At 50.0% G+C, this 23,237-nt stretch overlaps 10 protein-coding genes across 10 annotated transcripts; 7 read left to right on the top strand and 3 right to left on the bottom strand.

The window, feature by feature from the left end:
* Positions 1 to 1,658: 1,658 nt before the first annotated feature.
* PtrM4_127670 (uncharacterized protein) lies at positions 1,659 to 3,021 on the top strand (the record flags this gene model as incomplete). Its single annotated transcript, XM_001939824.2, has 3 exons — positions 1,659 to 2,183; positions 2,252 to 2,603; positions 2,705 to 3,021. 3 exons carry the CDS (start codon positions 1,659 to 1,661, stop codon positions 3,019 to 3,021), a joined length of 1,194 nt encoding a protein of 397 aa, XP_001939859.2.
* Positions 3,022 to 5,166: 2,145 nt separating this feature from the next.
* On the top strand, positions 5,167 to 5,403 carry PtrM4_127660 (uncharacterized protein; the record flags this gene model as incomplete). The annotated part of the gene is made up of 2 exons (XM_066108828.1): positions 5,167 to 5,274; positions 5,332 to 5,403. 2 exons carry the CDS (start codon positions 5,167 to 5,169, stop codon positions 5,401 to 5,403), a joined length of 180 nt encoding a protein of 59 aa, XP_065960820.1.
* A 1,118-nt stretch (positions 5,404 to 6,521) lies between these two features.
* PtrM4_127650 (RING-finger-containing ubiquitin ligase) lies at positions 6,522 to 7,574 on the top strand (the record flags this gene model as incomplete). The annotated part of the gene is made up of 3 exons (XM_066108827.1): positions 6,522 to 7,136; positions 7,179 to 7,517; positions 7,572 to 7,574. 3 exons carry the CDS (start codon positions 6,522 to 6,524, stop codon positions 7,572 to 7,574), a joined length of 957 nt encoding a protein of 318 aa, XP_065960819.1.
* Positions 7,575 to 7,881: 307 nt separating this feature from the next.
* Positions 7,882 to 8,181, bottom strand: PtrM4_127640 (uncharacterized protein; the record flags this gene model as incomplete). Its single annotated transcript, XM_066108826.1, has 1 exon — positions 7,882 to 8,181. One exon carries the CDS (start codon positions 8,179 to 8,181, stop codon positions 7,882 to 7,884), a length of 300 nt encoding a protein of 99 aa, XP_065960818.1.
* Positions 8,182 to 9,097: 916 nt separating this feature from the next.
* Positions 9,098 to 11,445, top strand: PtrM4_127630 (uncharacterized protein; the record flags this gene model as incomplete). The annotated part of the gene is made up of 2 exons (XM_066108825.1): positions 9,098 to 11,186; positions 11,237 to 11,445. The coding sequence occupies 2 exons, from the start codon at positions 9,098 to 9,100 to the stop codon at positions 11,443 to 11,445; spliced, it is 2,298 nt and encodes a 765-aa protein (XP_065960817.1).
* Positions 11,446 to 11,579: 134 nt separating this feature from the next.
* On the top strand, positions 11,580 to 12,299 carry PtrM4_127620 (Asp-protease-2 multi-domain protein; the record flags this gene model as incomplete). Its single annotated transcript, XM_066108824.1, has 1 exon — positions 11,580 to 12,299. One exon carries the CDS (start codon positions 11,580 to 11,582, stop codon positions 12,297 to 12,299), a length of 720 nt encoding a protein of 239 aa, XP_065960816.1.
* Positions 12,300 to 12,340: 41 nt separating this feature from the next.
* PtrM4_127610 (uncharacterized protein) lies at positions 12,341 to 15,825 on the top strand (the record flags this gene model as incomplete). Its single annotated transcript, XM_066108823.1, has 2 exons — positions 12,341 to 12,390; positions 12,456 to 15,825. The coding sequence occupies 2 exons, from the start codon at positions 12,341 to 12,343 to the stop codon at positions 15,823 to 15,825; spliced, it is 3,420 nt and encodes a 1,139-aa protein (XP_065960815.1).
* Positions 15,826 to 17,844: 2,019 nt separating this feature from the next.
* PtrM4_127600 (MetF, 5,10-methylenetetrahydrofolate reductase) lies at positions 17,845 to 19,768 on the bottom strand (the record flags this gene model as incomplete). The annotated part of the gene is made up of 2 exons (XM_001939821.2): positions 17,845 to 19,620; positions 19,682 to 19,768. The coding sequence occupies 2 exons, from the start codon at positions 19,766 to 19,768 to the stop codon at positions 17,845 to 17,847; spliced, it is 1,863 nt and encodes a 620-aa protein (XP_001939856.2).
* A 574-nt stretch (positions 19,769 to 20,342) lies between these two features.
* On the top strand, positions 20,343 to 21,413 carry PtrM4_127590 (metal-dependent hydrolase TIM-barrel protein; the record flags this gene model as incomplete). Its single annotated transcript, XM_066108822.1, has 1 exon — positions 20,343 to 21,413. One exon carries the CDS (start codon positions 20,343 to 20,345, stop codon positions 21,411 to 21,413), a length of 1,071 nt encoding a protein of 356 aa, XP_065960814.1.
* Positions 21,414 to 21,433: 20 nt separating this feature from the next.
* Positions 21,434 to 23,179, bottom strand: PtrM4_127580 (GlcD, FAD-FMN-containing dehydrogenase; the record flags this gene model as incomplete). Its single annotated transcript, XM_066108821.1, has 5 exons — positions 21,434 to 21,466; positions 21,518 to 22,012; positions 22,062 to 22,995; positions 23,045 to 23,095; positions 23,145 to 23,179. The coding sequence occupies 5 exons, from the start codon at positions 23,177 to 23,179 to the stop codon at positions 21,434 to 21,436; spliced, it is 1,548 nt and encodes a 515-aa protein (XP_065960813.1).
* Between the last annotated feature and the right edge of the window lie 58 nt (positions 23,180 to 23,237).

The raw sequence follows: 23,237 nt of genomic DNA, 5'->3' as shown, positions 1-23,237 counted from the left end.
TATCGTGCATTCACAGTACATTCTTTTTCTTGGTAGTAGATGTACGTCTCTTCCCATGCATGCTCTGAGATTTGGTCGCGCAATTCTCTAGGTAAAGCGCAGAACTTTCCCGCGAAAGTTTCGTGTTGGCTAGTGCTGAGTAAGATTTCGCACACTTAGGTCGGATATGGGTATGTTTCTCAGCGGCCATATTTTTCCATGGTGTTTGGTCATAAGCGATTCTTTTCTGGATGCCGAACCCGGCCACTGGTCTCATGGAAATCACCTGATCCACCGGCACCGTTGAGATTCTGGTCACTTGATAGGCGGATTGCCGTGGATTTCCACCAGTCGCTTCATGATATTGGCGGCGTTGTGTGATGACCGTTTAATCTAAAGAGAAGAAATCATTGCACTGGTGGAGCGTAATCTCTTCAAAAAAGGGTCAGGCTTATATAACACCCGAGTGACATAAAATACTTAACATACTAGTGTATAAAGGCTACTGTTCTGCCTAAAACACCTATTAGATGCTTAACCACACCGTTGAATATTTTTGTGCCTTGCAGGTAGGAGCATATACTTCCAAATAATCCACCCAGTTTGGTTGTACGCTAGTATACTCACCCAGAGACGCCCTGGAATCCCCGACCTTGAATGCTACGAAACCATTACGGCTACAACTCAGCCCACAGTCTAATATCGCGCGCCTTTATGCACTAAGTATAGGTTTAGTGATTGTTGATAAATGTGTCTTCGGCCATAGCGTACAGGATTAAAGAATAGCTAACTTTATTCATACGTAATATTAGTTCCGCAATCTATGTACCTTCCGTAGCTACTATTCATATATCTTCTTCTAGTTATGTAAGAGTTTAAAAATGCTTGTTTTTTCTTTAAGAATGAATGCAAAGAAAGGTGTAGAGTTTTCAGGACCTAGTATCTCCATTCTATTATTATCTTCGAGTTGATATACGAATTCAGGGCTCTAATTTATCTTTTCAATCATTTAAAGAAATTAGTAGTGGATATTTTAAGTAGTCATCTTTGTCGCATGTTTACTAGCGGGGAGTTTACAGACCTAGATATGTAAACAACATCATCTCACTCTTTAGCTATTAAGTCTATATCTTTATTAACTTGCCCTACGTATTTACAGTATAGTCACAATGATAGCATAGGTTTTGTGTGTTCTACTTTACAACTGTAATTAGCGACTGTCTTCGAGTAACAGCAAACATCTATGGATATGTGCTTAGACAAAATCAAGAATTACAATGACGTCTTATCTACGCACGATAATACTCCCACACATGTGCAAATTACACCCCCAAGTTAGTACAGCTTTGATACGAGAAAGGCTTTAATATGGCCGAATGTATAATTAGAGGGTCAGTATTGCTAGCACGACTCACCTTCACTCGCCTTTCACTTAATAGTCCGCCAGTCCAAGTTTAGACAACCCCGCACTTTGTGCTTTGACCGTGAAAAACACTCTCAGCAGAAGCTACAATAAGAGTGACCTAAACAAAACACGCGCTGGCCAAGTCTCTCTAGTGCACTGCTTTAACATTCAAAAACTTCGCTTTCTGTGCTTTCTGCGACCACACTCTAAAGACGCCACACTGCAGTCGCCAACACTACCTTGCAACCTCTGTCAGTCCCGACTTTCCGCTATTATGGTAGCTAGGCTGTTGATAGTCGTTGCCATTCTTGTTGCGCTTGCCGCAAGCGAGGTCCTCGATGCATCCCTGTTCAATGTCTCGACGTCCACCACCGAAAACGACACCATCACAGTCAAGGACCTCGATCAACGCGCCAGTGACGAGCTTTGGGAATCAGCACATTGTAGGGGCAGCAGGCTGTTTCTATCCATGATGCACAACGCTCGTGAAGCTGCCACTATCTGCCAATCCATCACCAGTCAGTTTGACGGAACGTTCGAGACTGATCTGGAAACTTTGGGTTGGTCAGAAGCTGATGAACTCGTTGATGATTGCTTGATGGACGGTGATGGCGGTCACGGACTCGATGATGCACTCGAAGCTATTGGTGCCGACGGTGAAAGCTCTACAAATGGTGGAGACAACGTGTGTTACCATTTCCAGCACCAGAATGGTCCTGCCATACTCAGAGATATGAATGGATGCATACCATATGCGGTTGCGGATCAGTACTACGTTGTCAACGAGAAGACTTATAAGGTATGTTGATCGCATTGGGAGGCTTAACAAATGTGTACTGTCATTGCTAACTAGGCAACAATCTCCAGGCTACAGGTGCACAATACGACATGGGCGTGAATGCCCGTAGTGGGATCATCTATTTCATCGAGCGTAAATCCCCTGCAAATGCGGCCATGAGATCATGGGGTGTACCATCAGTCAGGCCCGACCAACTGCCAAAGCTTAGGGCATCCTCGGATATAGCGTGGGGAATCTGGAGAAGAAGGTCTGATAATTTGGCGAATATCAATTACTTCTTCTCTATAAGCGTTGTCAACACCGACAGTAGTATGATTATCGCTAGAGCTGCACAAGATCTTGGTTACAACCATATACCTGAATGGCCAGGATTATCATTTCAGCCTGGAGATGGAGACAGAGCGTTTACTGCTCTCCTAGGTATGTATGAAGATCCAATATTGTTTTACATTTTGCTACAGGTACTTTGCGGCAATAAAGACATAAGCTAACTTATCTCTCGGGATCTCCAAACGCCATAGGTGCAGGCTGGTTTCTCGCCCAGCATAAGACACAGATGGGACAAAACCGGTTTATCTATCGTATTACCATCTTCGCAGAGGATGACTTCGAACACTCCTTTCCCCATATGCTCCTGTGGGTAATGCAGGCACCACCACCGCCGCCAGTTCCGTTCCTGCCACCAAACCAGAACAACAGGAGACGTTTCGAATCCGAGCCGGCCAAAGGGTGGTCATACTCGCCACTAGAGTCTGGTGACAGAGAAGGTGTTGAGCCAGTGGGACCGCCGACGCAAGATGAACTGGACTTGGCAAGGAAGCATACAATCTGGGGCTAGTTGCAGGTGCAGAGAAGAGGCTGAGTAGGTACAACTGGTATCGATTTCTTAGATGCTTGCTTTGGACAAGAAGGACATGAGTGACTTTGATCTCTGGAAATACGAGAAAGGTACTCAGGTATCTAATAACATGGGAGTGTGATTATAATTGCTCAGGTCTCTGTTTGTTGCCTACTTGAATGCACTATAAGTAGCCGGGACATCTGTGTCTATACGTCATAGTTTGTGACTTCCAAAAATCCGATTTCTCCCACCAGCCCCTGCGCGCATCATGAAAAGATCTACCTATGTTCGTCAAGTTGATTGCCTATATTTGATTCAATACGTAGTCGAGAGCATTAGTTTCCTTCTAAATTGGTTCTAAATACTCTTATCAGTGATGGGAAGTGCTTTTCTACCAGACATTGTGTGTTCACAACCCGTATACAAGTCCAATCAAATGAATATCCCGCCTCTTTGGTCGCTTATTAGTGTGTTACCTTGAAACTTCTTTCTTCTACTAGCGAGCCTGTTTGATCTCGTAGCAAGTGGGACTTCGACCTTATCACCGAACTTTTTCACCCTGGATGCCCACCGCTCATGCTGCTCATCTGCAACAACCACATCAGTTTTATCAACACCACCAGCTTCATTGTAGCCAAAATTGATGACTACGTCAAACTAAACAAAACCGTATGTCGCAACCGCAAACTCTTCTTCGTTGTGGCCTACGATACATCGTAAGACACCCGATACCGCAGCACGCTGAGGCATCGGGATATAGTCTTGTCCAAGAGAGGTATCTTCGTGCTTTCGCAGCGCTATGCACAAATGATAGGTCGTTTGATAAGAGCGGCGATACCATTATTGCTACACTGCGTCTCAGTTCGGCTCCGAGAATGCGTTTGAATCCTGACTATTCCGCAGATGCACCCGTGTATGAGGTTCCGGAAAAGGAGAAGCCTAAGTATCTATGCAATACAGTGAGACAGATATGCGGGAATGTGCTTGGCTGATATTTGGTTTGCCGCTCATGGTCCTGCATTCTGCTCGGAATTGTGCGGCGATCAAATTTGCGGGATGTTCGCTGACGAAATCACTGCACAGGCTGATTTCTACACACTCGGGGTCGATTCATCTCATACAGTATATCTCAAGTGGAAGCTGCGAAGAGGCCGTGTGACCACACACAGCAGACAGATAAATTGCCGGGATGATAGCTTAGATCCGGTACTTTCGAGTTTGCGTGAGAAATACCCCTCACGATCCGGGACGGTTCGGGACATGTGAGCGATGATTTCATCATGCTTTTTGCGAATACGAACGACAACTGCGGGGCCAGTGATACCTTGTAAGGCAGCTACGATGGAAGGTGTTGGTACATCGAGCGAACGACTAGTAGGTAAGGTCGAAGCTCAAGAGATGAAGCAAAAGAGATCAGTACTCACCTTTACTCGTCTCTCATTGACTGCTTTTGCTTACTGCTAACGTCATCAGTGGCGGAGTCATTTTAGAAATAGTTCGTGTTAGAACGGTTCTGCAAAGTAGGAGCTCTACTTACATCATGTGTTTTTTATCCGGGTGGGCAGCAATTTTAATCCTTTGAAAGTGTATCTGGTATACTGTAGAATGCTATACTAGGAGCTGGGGATGTATGTAGAGAGACTCGGAGACGTCGTCACATACGATGGTCCAGACGCTCCGGATGATCGAAATCAATCACGGTGCCGGCTTATCTTCCTTGTAACAGTCGGACCGCACGGTGATCAGGTTTGGATCGACATACGTATGTATAGTCACCATCCCTAGCGAAGTGCCTAGCATGGTTTTTTCTTACTCTTTTTCCCATTTGCTCAACACCCTTACGCTACCCTTATCTAGTGCAAAACAGGAGGTTTCGAAGTCTTGTTTACGGCAATTTGTTACTAATTTCTTACTACGCTGAGCATTTCGCTAGGGATGTCGACGATAAGTACAACATGCATCGAATCTTGGCTCATGAAATCCCGCACCCAAATTATGCACCAACCAGGTAAGCTGCTGAGTGTGAAAGACTGCTTAAAGGAACCAGTCCTTCCGAATTACATTACTACTCTTCCACGGTTACCATACTCTCCACTCGCAACTTCAATCCGCGACTCTCTATTCCATTAACCTCTATCCACAATGAAGACCGTCACTCTTCTCACGGCGGTAACCCTTTTTACTTCGGACGCTTTTGCTCACTGTGCAGGCCTTGGTTCCGCCAGTGATGGCTCTTGTAACATATTCATTGTAAGTGCTTTATAAATCGGCCTCGTTTTATCGCACTGACATCAAGTCTAAATTTAGGGGGAACTTTTTGTTTTGGTGCGTAGCCTAGCAGCTTGTACTATTTTGACATTACTAAAAGAATCTTTCTAGTGTGATCTTACTGACTATCCTCCATGGTGGTGGTTTTGCTATATGTATTAAATAAAAGATGTTACATTAACTCTAGTGACTAGTTAGGTTGTACAAAAAGCAGGTTAGAAGGGCAAGCCGTATATCAGATACTGCTGCAAAAACACCCACCCCAACCCTCCAGCGGGAAATTAGTGGTTTATCTGGGAGGGTGTTGCCTGATGAAATATTCAGTCCAATCTGCTGTTGTTCACTCCTAAATCTGTCATACGTGCCCACGTAAAACTGCTAGCAATGTGCACATACTCTCATTTTACAGGAAGCTAATCTGTAGTTATTGGTGGTACATAGGTAGATTAGTCCCACTCAAGGAACGGTGTGAGGTAGTGGTAGACCCTTCGGTCCAGAGGAAGATCTGAAAATTATTTACTACTTAATCTAGCCCGTACATGTTTATTCGAGAGCATTCGTTTCAGTATACATAGCCTATTATTGACAAGCGATGTCGTTTCAGTTTCACGGATTTCACGCGATGATGCTGCCGAATCTCATCCTATCAGGTAGAATCCAGCCATCGAGCCACCAAAACCACCAAGGTACCGCTTCCAGACGACTTCAAACAATGAAGACGACGCCTCGACATGTAATAAGCCCAATAACACCCTGTACACCTACAGGTTCTCATACCACAGTAGTCGCACAGTGTTAGCAGAGACAAGAACATTGTCCAGTTGTGAAAAGGAGGAATTACTACAAATATGCAACACTGTACACTCCCACAATGTCGAATCTATCCTCTATCGAAACCCTACAATGCCTTCACAACCACCACCAGGAGGTCTACAAATTGCAGCCTCAAACTACTCCCAACGAAATCATACAATTCCTCACCAAACACAAACACAGATAGCTGGTCTATCCATTACAACCATACTCACCATCATCACCACACACCATCGTCACCATGGATCAAATCCTTGCTTCCACTGACACTCAGCTTCCCGCTACAACCTCCGACGAACGCCGCTCAAGCATCGTCGCCTCTATGCTCGCCGTCGGCGTCCCTGCCCACTCGCGCGTCACCTACCGTGCCCAGCCCGCAGGTTCCCCCAATCGATCTCAGCACATTTGTCGTCGCCATGAATGGGCTACCTGAGTCCATCGATCAGATCGACACGAGCTACTTGTTCCTTATCAAAAGCCTTCACATGCTGCAAAGCAATGCACTGGATCTCAATCAAGAACCAGGCCAGTCGATCTTGCGATATATGCCCAATGCCCCCGGCGGCCAAGGCGCCCAATTCCTCACCTACCTCGATGCCTACGCCTGTCTGCCCGAGTCTCGGCGGACCGAGACGATGGAGGAGCGTGTGCAGCTGATTCACCGGCTTTACGATGAACTTCCTCAGATCTCTCGCCGTGTCTTTGCTTCCACGCAGGGTTGGGATACTAATCCATACGAGTCTACGCTGCTCAAGATGAAGCTTCACGTCTACTCTTCCCGACTGATCTTGTACGTTGCGCACCTTCAAGGCTGGGAACAAGACCGCTTGACTAGTGAGCTGATCACAAACTTTCAAGCCTGTTTCCCAATGCTCCCAACAGACCCGGTCTTGTCATTTCCTGTTCTGCGAAATCAACTTGCGGATATTCGAACCTGGTGCGAGAATCAACGGATGCTCTTGCGGATCGCGCGGGAACCGCAGGCTGGCTTTTGGGATGATGTGGCTTGGCAGAAGGATGAGCCCGCAGAGGTACGTGATATTTCTGTGCCCGCTACTGACGCGGTCGAACAGTGTAGTATCTGTCTTCTTCCACTTGAGTCTGCTGCCGTGCTGACGAATCCGTGTAGTCATCCGCTCTGCGAGGATTGCCTCGAGACTTGGATTCACGCCGGTCAGGACAATAGCCATCGTTGTCCCATGTGCCGGACAGAGCTGTTTGCCAAGCCATCCTATCAACATCAGCCCCCGTCGCTGGAGGAGGACCGGGAAAATGAGGACTTCGGTCGTGCGCCGGGACGTTGGATTGATCCGGAGCGGCTGGCAGAGCAGGAGGTGGACCGGGAAGATCAGCAGTTCGATGAGATGTTGGAGCTATGGTTACACGAAGCGCGGGATGTTGATACATCGCTGGTTTGGCTTCAGCTGGAGATTGAACTTCATCATCGGGTTGTTTCGACGGGGCAGTAGTGATTTTCTTTCACACTTTTTTCCCTCCGGGCTGCCCATTCATGGGCTGTCACACTGATACTATTCAGAGTAAGGCGTTATCATTTCTCATTTCGATCTCTCAGCTTCGGGATTTTGCAGTAAACCCACATAACTTAGAACAACCTACAAAAAACGTTAAAACATAAAAAATAAAAAAATATTGCGATAACGTGAGCGGCAACTGAGCCGGCCGGGCAACTGAGTCGGACACTTTATGCAGCCCTCTACTATTACACATTAATAACTCAACACCACAACAAGCTTTAAAAGTGCACAGTAGCTTAAATTAATCCTCTATATCTACTACATCTTTCTTGCATGTGCGCTTATTATGCCCTGCCTCGCCGCAGTTCTTGCAGCGTCGAATACCCCCTGCACTACTACCTGTGCGCGCCTTCTCCTGACGCCTCTCTGCGTCTAATTGAGCCTCAACATCCTGTTGCCCAACTATATCTTCTGCCTCTGCCTGCGATAGGGTCCCACCCTTCTGGATCGGCTTCTTCTTGCGCTTTCTTCGCTCACTTGCAGCTTGATTTGCCTGCTCAAGACTAGCTATCCTAGCTTCAAGTAACGCGTGTGAATGCATCTTCAAAGTCGACCCTTTTTTCACCTGGGTAGGCCCTAGTGCAGGTGGCGTTGGCGTACGAGGCTTCACTTCAAGCTTCGATAGCACCACCTCTAGGTCTAGTGGAACTAAGCTAGTTGCTCGGAAGCTTAATAGGATGTTATCCTTTAAAAACGCCTTGTTAAAAACCTGTGTAAAGGCAGCTAGGAAGGCTTTTTTATCGATGTGGTAGATGTGATGGATCAAACCTACGATCCCTCACGCGATCACGTGCCATACAATCACGTGCCACGCTGGCAGTTGGCCCGTGCGAGGAATAATAAAGTTCCCCTCGTACTTGTATATAGATCTGTACACACAATCTCACTTATTAGAGGCATCCTAACTATTGCAGTGTACTAGTGCCTTTACACTATTGTGTGTCAACCCCTACATACCTAGGATACTTCGCATCAGGCTCAGTTATCAGAAACACCGTCCGCGCCGAGCGCCGCCGCCGATTGAGCAACTGCGACTTGCTACATCGGGCAGAACAAGACGTTCTGCGACGGGTTAGGTCTTGACGACGAGGATCGCAAAGTATTGCGCTAGAAGCCCACGGGTGGAGACACCAGGCTCAACAAGCAAGTATTGCTCGTGAGGGTTGTCACCAACGCTGGTAGAGGACAGGTCCACCTACATCAACGGACAAGTAGGCAGAGGGCAAGGCATCGAGCTTCGAGAAGCGCGACCCTACGGTAAGCCCTGCGCAACACACGAAAAGACCAGAGACACCAGGCTCAACAGGCAAGTATTGCTCGTGGGGGTTGTCACCAACGCTGGTAAAGGACAGGTCCACCTACATCAACGGACAAGTAGGCAGAAGGCAAGGCATCGAGCTTCGAGAAGCGCGACCCTACGGTCAGCCCTGCGCAACACACACGAAAAGATCATCGCGATGGCAAACCCGGCCAATACCCAGAATACCCAAGGTACCTCAGCCACCGGTGCCACCTTCGGGCAAGCTTCCCAGGATCCTACTCAATCACAGATGGGCCCGCCTCTCGTACCAGTACGAGCTTGCCTCTCCAACCGCCGAGAGAGCATGCTTCTGGCAGCCCATCCGTCATCCCAGCCATCAGTATCAGCTAGCGGCGACCTAGAGCCCATGACTGCTACACGCGAGATTGTCGGCATCGAAATCAACGACGTCCTGCTCGAATACCTCAAAGATTCTAACTACGTTTACCTCCGTTATACCGTTGACACCGAGTGGTTCGAATTACAAGAGGATCCCGAACCTGACGAGCACAGCAATGCCTTTTACTCCCTTAGCACAGGCCGAATCCGCACTGATGGCAACATCACCCACAACATCAACGACTTCACTGTCACTAACTCTAGTAACCTCCAGAAGAACGTGAAGGATCGTCCCGACTTCTGGTGGCGATTTATTGTCTCTACGCTAGTCTCCCTACGCAACTGCACTGACGCCATCAATAGGCATCTGCAGACTGTGGACCGCAATGAAGGAGAGACTCAAGCTCTACGAGACCGACTAGCGAATGTTGAAGCAGCCCTTGATGAAACTTCGAACAGTAAACAACTACAAGTTGGCATGGTTAGCAGCAACCTGTACAAGGAGAAGCTGACAGAGATCCGACGCCTCACCTCGGACATCGGAAAGCTCAAAGCTGCGTCAGAACAACTCCCCAACGTTCGCGATGACCCCGCCTTCAAAGCCCTCGCCGCTGAGCGCGACCTTGCCGCCACCGAACGCAATGAACTCAAGCAGAAGGTTGAGGACCTATCCCGCCGAGCCGATGAACCGGAGAGCGGTCCTAACTACGCAGAGTTGGCACAGAAGCTCAAGGAGGAGTCTGACAGCGCCGACTGGTGGGCAGACCAAGCTAAGGCCAACGCTGAGCTCTGCGACAAGTTCAAAGGACAAGCTGATCGCTATTCTATCGAGCTTAACCAGTATGATGTCAAGTACTCTAACATGGAGGCGAACAAGAACGAAGCTCTCGCCCTTAAGGATAAGGCTTACGATGAGCTCAACCTCCAGCTCACCGAGGCTAGACGTGAGACAAAAACGGTCACCGACCGACTGCTGCAACATGAACCCAACTATCAGCCGTACACCCTCTGGCGGCGCGAGCGATCTTACGACCCAGTACGGCCTGTACAATCAAGCGTTTTGCTACAGCGACCTGTAGATGGTACCGCTGACCAACTCTCACAAGATCCTCGCCGAGCTGGGTACACCCCATGGGATAACCGTACTCCCGTGCGCGACGCCTCGCTACCTCCTCCATCATCGAACCCATACGCCCCCGCTCCTACAGTACCGCGACCGCCGCCCGTCGCGCCCTCTACCGCCGGTGGAGGATTCTCTTACAAACTCCCAGAACTTGAGACGTTCAAGGGCAAGGTCGACGACGACTACGAGCGGTGGCGCGAGATGGCAGTGGCCAAGTGTCGCACATACCCAGAGGACTGGCAAGCGGTTGACTACCTCAAGTTCCGCATTCAAGGCGAAGCTTACGAGCACATCCGAGATGTCAAAGCTCGCCATTTCCTAGATTTCCTAGAGACTCTCGACAGCCAGTATCTCACCTATGATCGGGAAGCTGACGCCGAAACCCTCATCGCCGACGGCTCGCTCCGCTACAAGTCTGGACAGAAGTTCATGGAGTGGAAGTCTAAGTTCACCTCTTGCATGCGAATCCTCAAACACAAGAACGCGACCCAGATCCGATACGCTCGCGAGTTCATGCGACCCGGGTTAGCTATCGCGACCACTGCCGGATCTCACAAGGATGAGACCATCCAGTCCTTCTTGCTGCGAGCGCAACACATCGACCAGGGACATCAACAGATTGACGCTGGCCGAAAATTAACTCCCGTTACGAAGACCGCTGGTGCTAGCCGTACCCAAAAGTTGGTCACCTTCCGGACACCCGACACTCCAGGTCACAACAACGCCGCCAGCACGCATACGTACAAGAAGATGGCCTTCGAGCGGTCAGAGAAAGACAAGAAGCGTCTAGCTGACTTGAAGCTCTGCTTCAAATGTGGCAAGGATGACCATCAGATGAGGCACGAGACTGCCCCCTGCCGCGGCAAGCCCTTCACTCCTTCTCACCAAATCCCGCACTGGCTTCTTTGTACATCAATGCTCTCGACGCTTCCAACGAAGAGGAGCGAGACGAGGATACTGAGGAGCCGCTGGACGACAACGACTTAGTGGATGACGATGGCTTCTACGTCAACGACGAGGAACTACTTGAGCATTTAAATTAGGGGCTCCCGCGCAGAGCCGCGTGCGGGAGCTCAATTGGCGTAACGCAAAAAGACACCAGCGCCGTGTTCGAAACCAGCATCGCCGTTTCGAGATCGCTGCAGCCTTGCTGCTCGCCCCTGACGAAACGCCAACTATGACGGAGGTCCACTTCGTGTCCTCCGCCTCCATCGGAGGCAAGCCTTCTAAAGACTTCAGCCGACAACTCGAGTTTCCCGGCTCCGCTCTCACGCGACCTGATTGTTGGCAACCGATTTCTACCCTTATCGACACGGGAGCCAGCGCATGCTTCGTCAATCAGTCATGGGTTAACCAACACCGCCTAGATACTATGCCTGTGGCCAAACCCATTCGATTGTCACTAGCCAACGGCGGAGAAGTGGACAAGCTTACCCAGGCCGTTGATCTGCCCGTCCGACACGGAAGCCATACGCACAACGTCCTATGCTACGTCACCAATATCGGCAAGTACGACGTTATCCTAGGCATGAATTGGATGGACTATCACCAGCCTGCCCTCCACTTTGGCGACCAGCGATCACTCACCTTCGCTAAGGCAGGGTGCAAACTTAACTGCCTCCACGAAGGACTCCCAGAGACGGTTTACGAAAACGGAGTTTGTCACAGTCACGTACAACTAGTCAAGGGAGACTACCAGACAGGCGACACCACTACTAAGACGAACAAGGATGGTAAGGTGACGACTGAGGAGACTATGGCTGATATCTACCTCATCTCCGCTGCCGCTGCAACCGCACTCGCAGCCAAACATCCTGACCAGGTCATATGGTTGGAACCCCGCCATTGGGCCAAGCTTGCGAAGCCCCCGATGAAGACCGAGAAGGCATCGGCGTAGCCGCAGTCTCGCAAACTGACTTTGAGAAGTACATGCACAAGATGGAGCAACCTTACATGACTAGAGACCAGATTGGCCAGCTGGTACCTGAGTGGGTGTTGGACGAACTACCTGATCTGTTCAACCCTCATCTGGCTCATCAACTCCCGAACGAAGACCAGGAGTCGACCACCCCATCGACCTGCTTCCTGACACTACGCCCCCTAAGCCTCATGTCTACGGACTCACTCGTACCGAGACTGAGGCTGTTAAGAAGTATATCGATGACATGCTGCAAAAGGGCTTAATCAAGGCCAGTAACTCCCCGTTTGCGTCACCTGTCTTGATCGTCAAGAAACCTGGAGGAGGTCTCCGCATATGTGTCGACTACCGAGCACTCAACAACGTCACTAAGAAGAATCGAAATGCGCCACCAGCCATCAAAGAAACTCTAGCGCGCATGGCCAAAGTTCAGATTATGTCTCTCGTCGATGTTGTAGCCGCTTTCAACACCGTTCGGATTAAAGAAGGTGACGAAGAGAAAACCGCCTTCCTCACCCGGTACGGACTCTATGAGTATATGGTCATGCCCTTTGGACTGTGCAATGCACCAGGGACGTTCCAAAACTTCATCAACGAAACGCTGCGCGAATACTTGGACGTTATATGTACCGCCTACCTAGACGACATACTTATATATAGCGACAACGAGAAAGACCACCGTTCGCATGTCCTAAAGGTTCTCCGCAAGATTCAAGGCGCAGGACTATCGTTGGATCCCACGAAGTGCAAGTTCGAAACCAAGCGAGTCAAGTACTTAGGCTTGATCCTCACCACCGACGGCATCGAAATGGATCCGGAGAAGGTCTCCACTGTCCTCGATTGGCAACTGCCGAGATCAGTGAAGGACATGCAGTCTTTCCTCGGCTTCTGCAACTTCTATCGCCGGTTTATTAAAGGGTTCTCATATATCGCTAAGCCACTCACGGAACTCACCAAGGAGGGTAGTCAACGACATTTTCCTCTCCAAGCTAATGGACAAGCTGCGAAAGCCTTTGAACAGCTAAAGCTTGCGTTTAAAACAGCGGGCGTACTGTCCCACTTTGACCCAGATTTGGAAACGTGGCTCGAGACTGACGCGTCGGACTTCGTTACCGCAGCTATCCTCTCGCAGATGCACAAAGGTGTTCTACGACCTGTAGCGTTCTTATCACATAAGATGACACCTGCCGAGTGCAACTACGAGATCTATGACAAGGAGCTCCTCGCGATTGTTCGAGCATTCGAGGAGTGGAGGTTTGAACTGTCAGGTACTGATGATCCCATCTTGGTATTGTCAGACCACCAGGCCCTCCAGACGTTCATGACAACCAAACGCCTCAACCGACGGCAAGCTCGATGGGCTGAGTTCCTAGCTGAGTTCAATTTTAGAGTCAAATACCGTCCTGGTAAACAAGGAACTAAGCCCGACGCACTCACTCGCCGACCGGGCGATCTTCCAGCTAACGCCGAGGATGAGCGACGTCAACACCAGGTACAAGTGATCCTCAAGCCTGACCAGGTGGATCCTGAGTGTCGAGTTGCCACCTTTAGCTTCCACTTCGACGGTGGCTCCCGACACGCTGTATATCTGGCCAACGCCCTCGGTGACGAGCTCCGGACGTCCCCAGTCTCCTTGGCCATGATGATGTACCAAGACAGTGAAACGGACGACTTTAGCGACGAATACCTCTTCGCTCTCGGAGACACAGCGGAGGTCGATGACACGTCCGCTGCACCGCTTACGGAGCCGGACACGTCGCTGGACGAAGCCAATATCCTCCAGACCGTTCGACAAGCTTACCCGGATGACGACATCGTTCAAGTTATCCTCAAAGCCAAAGCTGATGGCCAGCGCCGCATCCCGTACCACCTAATTCACGGTCCAAACAGGATACGCTTAGAGCTTGGTGATTGCTCAATACACGACGGAGTCTTCTATGTCAAGAAGAAGGTCTACATCCCCGAATCAGGCACCCTGCGCACCCGGATCATCGAACGCGTACACCGATCCTATTGCGGTGGCCATAGCGGCAAACACGGTAGCTACGACATGTTAAACCGCTGGTACTACTGGCCGAAGATGATAAATGATGTAGCACAGTACGTCAAGAACTGTTTGGCCTGTCGGAGATCGAAATCTTACCGCGATGGGAAACACGGGCTCCTACATCCACTCCCGATACCTGAGCGATATTGGAGTAGCATCAGCATGGACTATATCACGCACCTGCCTCCTTGCACCGATAACGGCCGCACATATACCAACGTCTTAGTGATTGTTGATCGGCTTAGCAAGAAGAAGAAGTTTATACCTGTGGTGGACCTAAAGGTTGATACCCTTGTGAAAGCCTTCGTCGAGTACGTGTGGCGTGAGGAGGGATATCCCGACAGCATCGTCAGCGACCGTGGAGCCCAGTTCCTCTCCCATTTCTGGACACGTCTTTGTCAACGACTGGGTACCAAGCCAAAGTTGTCAACGGGCTATCACCCAGAAACCGATGGGCAGACGGAGAACGCCAACGCTTGGCTAAAACAATACCTCCGGTCATATATTAACTACGAGCAAGACAACTGGGCTCTCTTTCTTCCTATGGCAGAGTTCGAAGCTAACAACGCCATCAACGCTAGTACTGGGACTACCGCTTTCCGCCTCACTAAGGGCTATGACCCGAAGTCTGGTCTTGAACCACCTAAGGTGAACACTGGTCTCACTGCCCCAGCTCGCAGAGATCAAGACAACGCCAACAAGTTTGCAGAAAAGCTAGACGCGCTACGCAAAGCCCTTCGGCTCGAACTACAATGGTCACAAGCTAAACAGGCGGAATACGCAAACGACGCCCGGCTCCCAGCGCCTGAGTTTAAGGTCGGCGATCAAGTTATGTTGGACGCCCGTAACTTCCGTACTACACGTCCTAGTCTATCACTTGACTTCAAGAACCGCGGTCCCTTCACTGTCACACGCGTCATTGACAATATGGCTTACGAACTACTCCTGCCTCCAGAGATGGGCAAGCTCCACAACGTCTTCCACCCGTGGTTACTACACTTACACGAGGAGGCTCCGCTGCCTGGTCAACTGCGCGATTCCGCACCAGCTGAGTTCGCCGATCCCGACGAGGAAGATGGTACAAGCTATGAAGTGGAAGCCGTCCTAGACTCCCGCGTCAACAAGAGACTTAAAGACCCCTACTCTCGCAGCGGTCTTCTCCAATACTTAGTGCGATGGACCAACTACCCCGCCGGCACCGACAACCCATCTTGGGAACCATACATGAACCTGGTGGACTCCGCAGACATTGTCCAACAGTACCATGAGTCCCGCCCTAAAGCTCCAGGACCACATCGAAAGTTTGCGACGCTCGCAGGCAAACAGGATTTACTTATGATTACAGTGATCGCATCCTCTAACAATCCTAAGCCTCCACCAGGAGCCCCGACGATACAGCAGACGGAGGAGACTATTGGCCCGCGTAGCTTTCGCAATACCGGCAACATTGCTGTTTAGGCTTACAGAAGCTTTTGCAAAGCAAGCTAGACAACTCTTTTTAATTACTTTAAGCGACGGAACCTGCTTTTTTTTGAAGGGGGGGTAGTGTGATGGATCAAACCTACGATCCCTCACGCGATCACGTGCCATACAATCACGTGCCACGCTGGCAGTTGGCCCGTGCGAGGAATAATAAAGTTCCCCTCGTACTTGTATATAGATCTGTACACACAATCTCACTTATTAGAGGCATCCTAACTATTGCAGTGTACTAGTGCCTTTACAGTAGATGTGGCTGTCTGCTAAGACTCTGATTTCCTTCTTGTACGCCTGCTTTAGCGGGGCAAAACAACCCACATTAAGCGGCTGTAGGATGTGCGACGAGTGTGGAGGCATACAGAGGGTAATAATCTTGCTTTCCTCGCAGAGATCCTGGAAAGCGAGCGACTTGTGGCTCTCGTGGCCATCAAGAATTAACAGCCTGTGGCTACCCACTGTCCTTGCCTCTGTATGCTGGATAAAGTGCTGCAACTAGGCAAGACTAAGCTCGTTCGTTGTCTAGCCGTTGTTACTAACGCCTATTCTCCAGTCCTTAGGGTTGTGGTACTAGGCCTAGTCGTGGTGCTTTGCTTTAAAGATAAAGAAGGGTGGGACAACCTAGCCCTTTGCGTTAATAGCAGCAATCAAAGTTACCTACTCCCCGTCGCTAGGCTGGACCCTAAGTGGTTTAAGACGTCTCTTAGACGCAGTTACTACCTTAACTAACCCTCTAATACCTATCTAAAAGCTAGTCTCGTCGAAGTTGTAGGTATCTTCGTTAAGGATACCGTACTTAGCTTTAACGTTACGTACAAAGTCGAACTAGGGGCTAATAATAGCTAGATTGCTGCACAGAACTCTCTGGTGATCGCGCTGTCTAGTTACCTAAGACTTAATCTCAGGCTTCCGGCGTACAAGGTTCCTAGCCCATTTTTCCCTAACCTAGTGTCTACCACGGGCAGCCAGCAGTTGATTAGCTATTTCGCGTACGTAGCTAAGCGTAGGGGCAAAGCCTCGCGCATCAAGCTTCCTTATATACTGCATGACTGCCTCCTCTTCAGGCCTAGTAAGCCGTAATAGATTGGGGTGGGAATCGCGTCGTGAGGTAGTTTTGGCGCGTCGGTCACTAAGGGTGCTTCGGGGAACGTTGTAGACTACAGCAGCACGTCGCTGGCTTAGAGACGCGTTAGATTCCATAGCTTAGATAGCAAAGATAACCCTGTCTTCACGAGAAAGTAATTCAAGATCAGGTTGTTGAGACATTGTGATAGGTGGTAGAAAGTGGTGTGGTCTTGGCAAAGTGTCCGACTTAGTTGCCCGGCCGGCTCAGTTGCCGCTCACGTTAGCCTTGATTTCCCCCTCTTTCCCAAAGTTTACATTTCTTACTCTAACCCCTAGAACAAAAAACACCTCTAATGCAAGAATACCACTAACACCCTCTAACCTCTTTGCCCTCGTATCAAGTACACTTCGTTGGACGTGCCGAGAAGGGGATGCATAAGCTGCTGCCTATATCGCCGACACCACCACCCCTCTTCATACACAAACACACCACTAGAGCAAACAAAAATAGACTAATCACTCCACCACTTTCACCAGTCCAAGCGGACAGAACGGTGTTTGCTGATACATCGAAGATATACTAGCGAGAACAAAGAAAGTGGAGAGATGTGGTTGAGTGCTGCGATGACAACACAGGGACAAAGAACAACAAAGAGCGTGAATAGAAGCAATATACAAGGGAGCCACGAGAACGTCGACTAATTGTGCATTTGTATCCATCCATATGTATGAGAAATACGCAGAATACAAGTATTCACATCAATACATGCATGCATGCATGCATGCATTTCCCTACCCCATTCATCTCCCCCCCCCTTTCCTATCCAATCCAACCCTCACTGCCTCAAAAACTCCCACAACCCCTCCCCATTAACAAAATCACCCCAGATAACATTGACCAACCAAACATCCTTGCTCAACTCCCCAAGCAGCACACTACTCCCACTCCTGGGGGGGATAAATTCTCTGCCACTCCTTCCAAATACTAAATGCCTCATCAAGCCAACTCCTAAAGCTGACAGCCTCGATAATGGTGGGAGTTACGATTTCTTTGCCTGCAAAAGTGCCCCACGTGACGGGATTAACGCCGTCTTCTTGTGAGGCTTCAAAGGCGCCGGCTGCGTTGCCTGCGAACCATGTGACTTGGTCGTGGGCCTGGAGTTTGGGTTTGAAGGCTTGGAATTCAGCGGCAGGGATGAAGAATTCGACGAAGGGCTTTTGGAAGACGTAGCCGTTTTTGGGGCCCCAGCCGAATATGGGATCCGTGGATTTGACGCCGTTAACGGCAGGTTGGGAGGCTACTGTCCACCAGCCTTTGGCGTTGAGGGCGAGGAGTTGTGCACTAATGGTCGAGGTTTCGGGGGATAGGCCTTGTTCGCTCCAGGGTATGGCTTCTAGGTCGCCTTCAATGTGGCGGCGGAAGAGGGTTGAGATGTCTTTCTTCTCGACGGGGTAGCCCCAGAGCTTGAGGGCTTGTGGTGTGGAAACGTGGAGGGTTGGTCCGTAGCCGTCAATCTCACCAAAGGCGGGAGAGCGCGCGTCACCCCATCGACCGTTGGGAAAGTCGTCCCATGTTGCTTCGCGGCCTAGTGAGCCCTCGCCTTCTGAAATGGCCAGCGTGTTCGCGCGGGTGTTGATGGGGCCTCGTGGTACTCCGGCCTCTTCTTCTGTGGCTTCATACGAGTGATTACTCGACTTTGCGCCCGAACCGTGTGATATTATGACTCTGTTGAACGGGCCGGAGTTAACAGCTGAAGATCGACGTCTGCGGGCCATGAGGCCGTTCGGTGGTGGCTCCAGGTTGATGGCGGGTGTTGTTTCGACTATGATTTCTTCGTCATCCATTATAGTCGTCGGTATCAAATGCGTGTCTTCTACGACGTGCGATACAGCTTTCTCCAGATTGAGTGTGTAGAAATGGAATCCCCTCCTGCATGTTTCCGGCCGCGCCTTGATGTGTTCCACCATTTCGTCCATGATCTGTACACCCATTTGCTTGACCAGTTCGTCATCGCTCTTCACCGCGTCCAGTCGCGCCAACATTTCTGCCGGTAACCTCGCGTGCGAGAGCTTGGTTGTCCGAAGGAGGATCTTGTAGGATTGAATCGGCATCAAGCCAGGGATTATGGGTATCGTCTTAAACACTCCACTCTCATGTTCCCTGAGCATCTTCTCAAACTTGTCGTAGGCCTGGACGTCGTAGAACAGCTGTGTCATGATGAAGTCGGCGCCTGCCTTAGTCTTCTCGACCAAATACGGCAGATCAGTCAGCGGGTCCTGGTGCTCTGGGTGGCTCTGATCCGAGTGGCCTTCTGGATAGGCCGCGACACCGATGCAAAAGTAGTCGCCATACTCTTTCCGGATGTACTTGACCAAGTCAATAGCCCAGGTAAAGTCCTTGTTGGAGTCTTGTTCTGGTGGTGTCCCCTCATCCCTATACTCCTCGCTCCTTGGCGCGTCACCTCTCAAGGCCAGAATGTTCCGTATACCTAGCACCTTTGCCTGTTCGAGCGCGTCATCGATGAGCTGGCGGTTCATGTTGGTACACGTCAGATGTAAACATGTCGTAAGGCCCAATTGGCGCTGGCATATCTCTGCGAGTTCGAGCGATTTGGTGGCCGTTGATCCTCCCGCACCCCAAGTAACAGTAACGAAGAGTGGTCGCAGCGCCTGTGACATGCGCTCTAGTCGCGTTTGTAGGTTCGCGAAACCCTACGTAGTCGTCAGCCTTCCATCTTGTCTACAATGGTCGCGTGAAGTGGGGCAGGCTCACCATGGCCGTCTTCGGCGGGAAGAACTCGAGGGAGAAGTAGTTTGCGCCATCGGGCAGCGAATTGATTTTATCCGTAATCTTCTCCATCTTTTCCCCTTGCTTGAGCACGATATGAAAGGTGATGTGGCGGGAGAGGTTGTGTCATGGCTGCAAGTGATGAAAGAACAAAAAAGTGCGGGCAACTCACTTGGAAGGCGCCGGTGGGGCACCGATCGACGGTCGGGATGTTCAACCTCTATCGGTCCAGGTCTTCGGCATTCAGCTTACCCTCCCAATTGGGATAGGCATCTTGCTCTGGACATGAAATGTTCGCGAGTATGCTAAACCACTATTCGCAATTGGGACACGGCTTCAAAACACGTCACAACAGCCAAGTGCGCATGCAGCTGGCGCATGTGCCGGGATTTGGGGTCCCGAATGCCAGCCCACCGCTTGAGCGTGGAATACATAAGTAGCTAGACGTAGACAATAGACTTTGGTGGCACAATCTGAGAACCAAGGAAAAGCATTCACTGTCTTTCTTCTTGAGGATACCATATAAGCCCTCTCAAGGTGCATCACACGTTCGAGAGGTAATACCGTCATGTTCACCCTAATCCTCTATCTAACCCTACTTCTAGCCCACACCACCACCTCAATCCAACAAACTCCTACCACAAATATGGCCGAACACCCACTTCCGAAACGCATCGATGTGCATTCACACTTTCTCCCGCCCTTCTACCGTACTGCATTATCCAAACACGGGCACTCGCACCCAGACGGTATGCCCGGCATCCCCGAATGGTCCATAGAACGCCATCTAGATATGATGTCAACCGCCAACGTCTCGAAATCTATTCTATCCATCTCATCTCCCGGAACACATATCACACCCGGAAACGACGCACTAGGAATATCTCTAACGCGCGAATGTAATGCCTACGCCGCCAACCTCAAGAAACAGCATCCCGAGAAATTCGGCGTGTGGGCTGCGCTACCGCTACCAGATGTTGACGCGAGTTTGGCAGAGATTGAAAAGTGTGTTGAAGAAGGGGCTGATGGTTTTGGTCTTTTGACGAATTATCATGGCAACTATATTGGGTCTGCAGCGCTGGATCGCGTGTTTGATCGATTGAATGAGATTGGTGCGACTGTATTTATTCACCCGACAAAGCCCTGCATCAAGCTGGGGAATGCGACGTCTTCAGCGGAAACGATAGATGCAATACCCCTCGGCGACCATTACCCCATTCCGATCTTCGAGTTCTTCTTCGACACTGCACGCGCTGTCATGAATCTGTTTAGCTCTGGGACCGTGGATCGCTGCCCCAATGTCAAGTTCATCATTCCGCATTCTGGAGGCGCTTTACCTCCGCTCATGACGCGCTTCATTCGGTTCTCGAGCGTGGTCCCTGGAGGTCGTGTGTTGAATGCTTCGACAGTCCGACAGCAGCTGGAAGATCAGTTCTACTTCGACCTCGCGGGTTTCGTGTTCGATGGCGAAAGCGGCGACAGGGGACAACTGAAGGCATTTGTGGAGGGGTTCGAGATTTCTCATGAGAGGCTGTTGTATGGGAGCGACTTTCCGTTTACCCAGACGCCGTACGTTGAAAGTTTTGCAAATCGGATGAAAGATGGCTTGGAAAGTATGTTTGACGCAAGACAAAGAGATGCGATATACGAGGGAAATGCAATGAAACTGTTGAAAGATGGGGACACTAGGAGAGAGAATGCTGGGTATGAGATCTAAATATGAATACGGAGCAATGTCTATATGTACTTGTACGGGTTCATGATGCCGTTCTGTATCACGTTAGCATGTGATGTTCAACTGAGGTCAAAACATATACTCACTGGATCATACAGATCCTTAATCTGCTTCATCAACTTGATCATGGTCTCACTCTTACTGTATCCAATGTATGGCTTCTTGGTCACACCCAAACCGTGCTCAGCGCTGATGCTGCCGTTTCGCTTTTGCACCCATTCGTATACAAACGGCTCCAGCTTCTTTTCTACGGCTTTGTCGAACTTTCTTACTGGGATATTGAGATGCAGGTTAGAATCACCCATGTGGCCGTAACCTACAACATCAACAACAGGGTGGGAGGCGTCGCTCCCGAGCAGGCCAGCTTCCGTTAAGCGATCGCGCGTTTCGTTGACCAGATCGTAGAGCTCTGCGATGGGTATCGACAAGTCGTATTTGTAGACACCTCCGTCATGGCCAAGGCACTCGGTAATGCCTTCTCGCCATGTCCAGAGCTCTTGAATCTGGGTCTGGTCCTGAGCAAGGACACCATCGGAAACGACTCCAGTCTCCATGACGTGTTCTAAGAATGCTTGCAGTTTCTGCACCAACTCAGCTATCATTTCCGCAATATGATACGGACTTGCTTACCTCGCCATCGTGGTCTGCGTTGGAGCCGCTGGTCTCGATTAGGCAGTAAAAGGGGTAATCGCCCTCTAGAGGCATTTTCTTACCCTTTACCCTGTTGACCAACTTCTGCGTGCGACCGTCCATGAGCTCGAAAGCTGAGAGAATCTCAGAGAGATGACTCTTGGCCTCAATGTAAGCTTTTTGAACCTTTTCAAAGCTTTCCAATCCAAAGTATGCCACGTTGACGGCCGGCGATCTCCTTGGGCAAATGATCGAGACTTTTGTGATGATGCCAATCGTTCCCTCGCCACCAATAAAGAGCTGCTTGAGGTCGTACCCGGTGTTGTTCTTCCGAAGAGTAGAAAGATCATCTACAACGGTGCCATCTGGAAGGACTGCTTCAATACCAAGAACGTTTCCGTGGAAGCTACCATATCGCAAGAGACGTAAGCCGCCGGCATTGGTTGCAACATTCCCCCCAATATAGCAAGACCCTTTAGCACCAAGATCTAACGGGAATATATGGTTCTTCTCTGCGAGGAAGTTGTCGGCATTCTCCAAGATGACACCAGCATCAGCTACCAAGATGCCGGATACTTCGTCAAAAGATCTGATTTGGTTCATCCTCTGCATGTTGATGACAATTTCGTCGTAGACAGGCACGGAACCACCAACAAGGCCGGTGTTACCACCTTGTGGGACTACGGCGAGCATATTATCATTGCAGTATTTTAGGATCTTGCTGACTTCCTCGGTAGTGCTAGGCTTTACGACTACTTTGGTATGACCTCGGAACTTGCGCATCCAGTCACTGTTATAAGGCTCGATGTCTTCCGATGCATCCTTTGACACACCATCTATGACTGCTGATTCCGATCCTAGGAGGTCCTTGAAATATTTCACATGTTCCCCATTGACCTTTGTGAACTTGGAGTCTCTTTGGAGATGAGGATACCTGCTTGGCATTAGTAATACCGAAGGTATCCGAGGTTCTGAGCACGTACGACTCCGAGGTGAATTTGATGGATTGTGAAGAAGCAGTCGGACCCTTTACACTACCATGCTCGTCAGGCTGGTGAGGCTCCGAACTCGCAGACGTAGTACCCGTCCATCGCACTTGAGTTATTGGTCGCAGACATTGTGTGCGCAACGATAGACGAGATGAGAGAGCATTACGGCGCAACGAGGCCACAAAAC

This window comes from Pyrenophora tritici-repentis, chromosome 7, assembly GCF_003171515.1.
Source record: "Pyrenophora tritici-repentis strain M4 chromosome 7, whole genome shotgun sequence".
NCBI classification, from domain to species: Eukaryota; Fungi; Ascomycota; class Dothideomycetes; order Pleosporales; family Pleosporaceae; genus Pyrenophora; species Pyrenophora tritici-repentis.
This window is presented reverse-complemented; position numbering and strand designations above follow the sequence as displayed.